A 6,628-nucleotide genomic window follows, 5' to 3' on the forward strand; every position below is an offset into this window, starting at 1 on the left:
GTATGACATTTAGTTTCTGAATTCAGACTGCGAAACTCCCTTCATTTTGCTCGCGGACTCCTCTTATTGAGGGCAGGCGAGTCCGTGTGGACTCCCGTTTGTTCAAAAGTTCATGGTTCTACCCCTGCTTATACTTGAATTATATGGGGGAATTTGACAGGGGAATCACTCACTCTGTGCTGGAAGAAGTTTGGGTCGAGGTACTTGTCGAATCGATCCTCGAATTTCGCCTTCGACGCCTTCCAGTGAACCTGTAACGTTCAACGACACGTGAGCGTTCACTTGTTCCGAATAAAAAAGTCAACATGACGTATTCGAAATGATGAACCACCTCTCCATCTCTTCCTCTTACTTCCACCGTTCACTCCTCCCTCTTTCCCCTCCCTCCTCCTCCCTCTCATCCGCTCCTCCTTCTACACTCCCTTCTCTTCTCGTCGCTTCTTCTACCTCATCCTCCTCCTCAAGCAACCTCCTCTCCATCCTCCACCTACTCCGTTACTCCCCCTCGTAGTGGGACCTTAGAATCGTGGCATCCTTTCTCCCTCTCCTTCCCCTCCTCCTCCTCCTTCTCCCTCGTCCTTCCCTCCTCCTCCTCCTACCCCTCCCCCCCCCCCTCCTCCTCCTCCCCTCTTCCCTCGTACCTCGTATGTGAAGCGATCGTTGTGTCCGTCTCCAGCGTGACCTTGGCCTCGCTGGTAGGTTCATCGTCAACTATCTGAGTCCCCGCTGCTAGCCGATTTCAGGTCTTGTGATGTCCAGATGTAGTACGCGTCGTCGTCGTCGCTGCGGCGTCTCCCGACGATTCCTGCCGACAACGGCGAGTCATACGGTCACGTTAAATTGTTTTTATTGGGGGGTATCGGGATTTGTGCACGACCGCGCGCAGGTCTTGCAAACGCGCGCGCACGAATGAAACTCGCGAGAAGTCGATGCCATTTACTTAAGGACTCCGGTTAATTACGGACGTGAACGTGAGTCTGATATCTGGCCGAGTCAATTCGAACTTGCTTCGTCTCATCTCTTGCGACGAACGACGCTATGCCGAACGCGCAGCACTCGCACGCCGCACGCACGAACGCTCGCCACCACGCATCACACGCGCGCACCTCGCACCACGCACGAACGCTCGCACCACACGCATGGCACGACGAGGCAGACACGTCGCACGGATGCACAAACGCGCGCACGCGCGGAACGCCACGAGCACACACAGCACAGCACGCACACACCGTTGCGGCACACTCACCCCACCAGACGGAGCAGGTATACGCTATGTATCATCTGGTACCAGTAGTGGTTCCTCACGGCGTACGTCGAACGGCATTCAGCTTGTCCTCAGATTGAGAGTCAACGCTGCATACTTCGTCTTCGGAAATGTAGCTTTCAACGCAAATGCTGAGAATGATCCGAGGAAGTATCGAGAGACAACACAGAACAGATGTAGTTTGTCGGAAAAAAGCTGCACGCGCCACCAGATCCTCCCTCAAACTAATCCACTTAATTACAAATTAAACTTAATCTTATTAACGAACCAAGCGGTCGCCGACGACGTCTCGAATGACGAATTCACCCGTGCGCGATCGAATTTTTCAAAATCAAATTTCGGTAATGCACTGATCAAAATATTAGGATGATGGCAATAAGGGTTAGAGACCAAATAAAAATGCGTGGTGCGCGGAATGAACAAGCCAGCACGCGAATGCCAGCTGTAACTACAGTTGTCACGACGGTGCATTCGTTGCAGCGGAACGATGCCAAACAAGACGCGAGATGGGAATGTTAGAATGATCTCACACTCACTGTTACCCAAAGAGACGCAGATCAAAAACGAAATGTTTGACATTCGAGCTGAGCAAAACACTTTCTAGTCTAATTAACTGTTCCTGCCCTGATATACTACCTGCCTGGTCTGTCTGCCTACTACACTACCTATCTAACTCATACAGCTATGTTTATCTGCAATTGACAAAGCCTCCGACAAACAATGCCATCAATAAGCCAGACGATTAAACGGGAATAGACAGATCTGAATACATCCAGTCACACGGCCATACATAGTGCCGATTACAACATACTAGCGCCTCGCCTACCACCGGGTACACTTCCGCGGGAGACACCTAAAACTAACATAATAGATTTTAAATTACGTCGCTTACCTCCGAGTAACTTAAGTTAAACGACAGTGCCTAGTGGTAACCCTCAACGCGAGCGTGGCGCGATAACACGCGATCAGATCGAGAGACGACGGCGACCTTTGATCTACGTCGGACCGCTGAACTCGAGCTCCACTCCTGCAAGTGCCTCGTCCGTAGCCGTGCTTGGTAGTGACCTGATAGGCGTGTTTCTGAGTCCGGACGCAGAACGGCAAGAGAGAAAGTAAGCGTACGTCTCCGTGTCTGTATGTTGGTACGGCGACCGTATGATCCCACAGCCCACCGTCCCGTCCCTGTCCGCTGTGCTATAGACGGAGGAAGGCGGGAGAAAATCTAACCACAATAGAGGGGAGGCGAGGAGAGAGACAGCAGCAGAAACAGATAGAAGAGGGGGGGGGGGAGACAATATTAAACAAATATCGACAGGACGAGAAAGAGAAAGAGAGAGATAGAGAGAAGCGACAACAGCAGTAAGAACGCGAGAGAGAAGAGATCATAGGCAAAAAAGCGAAAGAGAGAGATTAGAGAGCAAAGCAGAGAAAGCAGCTGAGAGTGAGAAGCGACAAGAGTAAGAACAAAGAGAAAGATGTAAGAAAGCAGCAGCGCTTATGGCGTGACACACTAAGGATCCCTAGTGCGGTATTAATACTCACATCTCGATGAAGATGGAACCGAAGGGGAGAACACCACCCATCATGACGATGATGTATGGCTCCATGTACCTGCAAGACAAACCATCATAGTTAACAACAAACCACGACCTAATCGCGTTAACAAATAACAAATAAAAAACAAATCATCAACAAATCAAAATAAAAAACAAATCATTAACAAAACACAACCCAGCAACGCAATTAAATCACGGCTCTGATGTAACTGTTGGGAAATATCATGTATAACCGTATAGCATAATGCATAATTGTATGAATATGTACTCTTGATGATTGTAGACTGTGAATGTGTAGATATGAATGATGTGTAAGAAAGTCTTGGAGAATCGGTTCGGCGCGGCGGCGGCGCCGGCTGGGGAGCGATGACGTGTAGGGGGAGTGAGTTTTTATAGATGTTTATGATAATGGCTACATTGTGTGTGGGTTCGGGTTTCGCAGCGGAGAGAGAGTGGTACGGGGAACGCAAGATAGGGAAGGGGGATTAGAAAAGAGTGTTGACGGAGAAGGTTGTAGGGAGTGTTAATGCAAGGAAAGTAGAGTGACTCAGACTGTACGGAGTGTGTATACTAAATAAACCAATGAGTGATATATTTATATTTAGAGTGTTTTGTTCAGTATCAATGATAGAGTGTGCGATAGAACATAGATGATGGAACCGGCACAGGCGAGATTAAGATTTCGCAACAGTAACGAAGGCACGGCTCAAAACTCTAAAATGCCATCAAGAAAAAGAACCGCCAAAAATCTAAAAAATCGCGACCGCAACGACCGCTCTATCGTGGTGACCGACGTCGTGCGACGCGACAAGTGAGCGTCCCTCCGCCCTCCGCCCGCCCGACCTACCACTTCTTCTCGGGGATGGGTCGCGGCACTGCGTTGATGCGGCAGGGGTAGTTGGGCTGGCCTGCGAGGTTGCGGCCGAGCACGGTCCCGACGAGGGTCAGCGGCAGTATCACAAACAGACAGATGCAAGTGACGGCGATCTACAAACACACAGAGAGAGCAGTGACAGCAGTGGAAAAAATACACGGGGGCTCGGGGCGATATAGCCCCCTGAAATGCCAAAAAGAACCCCCGGAAATTTGCATAGAGTTCAATGCAAACCAAATTTTAGAGTGCTATTTTCATGCACGCGAGCTTGAAAAGTAGCCCCCGAAAGTTTTTTTTAAATTTTTCCCCTGAGTGACAGGTAGGTGGCACCACCGGCGACGTCGATTGTTCGCGGAGACGCGCCGCGGTCGATCGAAATCAAATTCCGATACGTCACTGCGTAAATTACGCATTGATGCGAGGTGATACACGAGCAAGATGCAGAAACGTCATCGTAGATATTTATCAGAACCCAATATTAGCAGAATATCTCTATACGATAGACCGAAACGGTGAGTGTGTAAGTTGACATAACTTTACCATAGGCTACATAACGAAACAGAAACAAAAATCGCTGTGTCATCGTCCACATCTTCGTTACTCTTGCACGCGATTTGCCACGAGCAAAAGTCATCTAATTAAGCATCTTTTACGTTTATATAGCTCCCCGTTGTCTGACAGTGAAGACGACAGCGACACCTCAGCCTGAGTGTTCGTACTCCTCTTCGTGGTACGTGTGGTATTCGTGGCGACTTACAGACTTACCATGGTGGTGAAGGGGATGGCTCGTGACGCGTGATAGTAGATGGCGATGAAGTTGATGAGGAACACAGTGCCGCAGACAAGCGAGGGAAGAACGAACGCACTCAGCATCATCTGCTTGATCCAACGCTTACCTGCAGCAAAGACACAACGATGGATTAGATAGAGAGCATCCGATCAAACAACGGTCCACGCGCAACAAGACAGACGAAACGACGAAGTAGACCATCTAGTATCAGTATCTCAGTATATTAGTATCAATTCGAACTACGGTCCACCCTGCCAACGTTTATTTATTCATTTACTTGTCTGACTTTATCCATTACTTCATTCCATTATCCATTTACCTCTCATTTATTCACTTAATGAATCCAGCTGGCAAAAGTGGAACCTTGAGCATGAAGCTCCTTACAATTTACGACAGCTAAGATAGAGATTATTCGCTCCGACAACGATTCACATGCAAACACGTTTATTTATCCATTTACTTTTTTTTGTTTACTTAATGACAGTACACTGAATTCGCCACATTTGACTACAGAAGGCTATTGTGCTCTTCGAGTAACATCAGATTATGCAAATTTTTCTGGGGCAATTTTTCTGGGGCACGCATTTATTGGTATAAAGTGTGTTTACTGGAGCAGTAAGTGCGTGTAATGCTACTCACCTCCCATCCTCGAATATAGACTGCCGCCAAAGTATCCGTTGATGGGGGACGTCGCCGCGTAGACGAAGATCGCCGTGCTCAGCAGCGAACCCCGCCTGCGACAAAACAAGAGAACGTTCGATTATCACCACGTCAGAGACGTCCGAACTTCCGTCCAAAATTCGCTTGCATTACATCTCGGCGCGCATTGCATGGCAACAGCGACGCCACCTACAGGTAACTAGAGGAAGCGGAAGCCGGCGGACGAAACCCATTCCCTCGCCGTGCACCGAGATTGCATGCGAGACTGCGGCAGCGCCACCCGGTGACGGCACGAGCAAACAAGAGAACACTCACTCGGTGTACAGTTCCCCGACGATCTCGAAGCAGATGACGCAGAGTGCGACTAGCGACACCTGGTAGCCGGCTCCGACAAGAGCGGAGAACAACAGAGGGTTCGTCGCTGGCCGGAACACGTCACCGTGAACCTGCTTCCATCCGTACTCGTCCCCGAGGTCACGTTCCTGCAATGAACAACCGGAACATGAGAAGATCGCAAGCGAAAACCGGGACACCAGAATGAGATCGCACGCGAACAAACGTTAAATGATCACACGCGAACAACCAGAACATGAAAAGATCGCACGTGAACAACGAGAACATGAGATCCCACGCAATAAATGGGAACACGTGAAGATCGCACGTGAACAACGAGAACATGAGATCTCCATGAACGTGTACGACGTTGAGTAGATTGCATAGACCTCCTTTCTCCCTCACCCCCTGACCTCCTCCCTCATCGGCCTGATCTCCCTCCCTCACCGCACCGCCTGCCCCCCTCAACCCTCCCTCCCTCCCCCTGACCTCCTCCCTCCCTCCATTTGACCTCCTCCGGCTCTGTGCCAGTTTGACGTACCATGTCATCAGCTCCTCATCCTTGCTGGTAGCGAGCGTAGTCCTGCCCCTCTGCTCTCCTCGGCTAGCCTCCCTCCTCCCTCCCTGCCCCCCTGACCTCCTCCCTCACGCTCCGACCCTGACCTCCTCCCTCACCGCCCCTCCTCACGCCCCCTGACCTCTCCCTCACCCTCCCTCCCCCCTGACCTCCTCCCTCCCTGACCTCCTCCTCCCTCTCTTGACCCCTACCCTCGGCCAGCGTGACGTACCATGTCGTTCTGCTCCTCATCCTTGCTGTAGCGAGCGTAGTCCATTGCGTAGCGTGCGCATCAGGATCATGCTAAACGAGTCGCAACGAGGAAGCTGACCATCATGAACGAGTTAAAGATCGAGGCAACCAGTGGATCTGTGGAGAGAAGAGATGGTTTGTTACTAAACTAAAGGTGAGAGAGAGAGAGAGAGAGAGACGAAGAACGGAGATGGAGAGGGAAGAGAGAAGAGAGAGAAAGCAAACACAAGAGGCGAGCGAGAGAAGAGAGAGACGAGAGAGAAGAGAGAGAGAGAGAGAACAAACAATATATTCGATAGTCAACACAGCTATGATCAGACGGCGGCTGCTGAATAATCCTGGC

The 6,628-nt window shown here is 50.2% G+C and overlaps 1 protein-coding gene across 1 annotated transcript in view; it reads right to left on the reverse strand.

The window, feature by feature from the left end:
• Window positions 1-6,410, reverse strand: part of LOC106816959 (transmembrane 9 superfamily member 3-like) — a 20,987-nt gene extending 14,577 nt beyond the window's left edge. The window contains exons 1-6 of the mRNA XM_014821605.1: window positions 6,266-6,410; window positions 5,460-5,626; window positions 5,124-5,218; window positions 4,460-4,590; window positions 3,668-3,807; window positions 2,807-2,875 (exon numbers count right to left, since the gene is read on the reverse strand). Of these exons, the coding sequence (XP_014677091.1) occupies window positions 2,807-2,875; window positions 3,668-3,807; window positions 4,460-4,590; window positions 5,124-5,218; window positions 5,460-5,626; window positions 6,266-6,310 (647 nt within the window). The 5' untranslated portion in view covers window positions 6,311-6,410. The remainder of the gene's footprint in view (window positions 1-2,806; window positions 2,876-3,667; window positions 3,808-4,459; window positions 4,591-5,123; window positions 5,219-5,459; window positions 5,627-6,265) is intronic.
• Between the last annotated feature and the right edge of the window lie 218 nt (window positions 6,411-6,628).

Source organism: Priapulus caudatus, unplaced genomic scaffold (genome assembly GCF_000485595.1).
Source record: "Priapulus caudatus unplaced genomic scaffold, Priapulus_caudatus-5.0.1 Scaffold1546, whole genome shotgun sequence".
In the NCBI taxonomy this organism is placed as follows: Eukaryota; Metazoa; Priapulida; class Priapulimorpha; order Priapulimorphida; family Priapulidae; genus Priapulus; species Priapulus caudatus.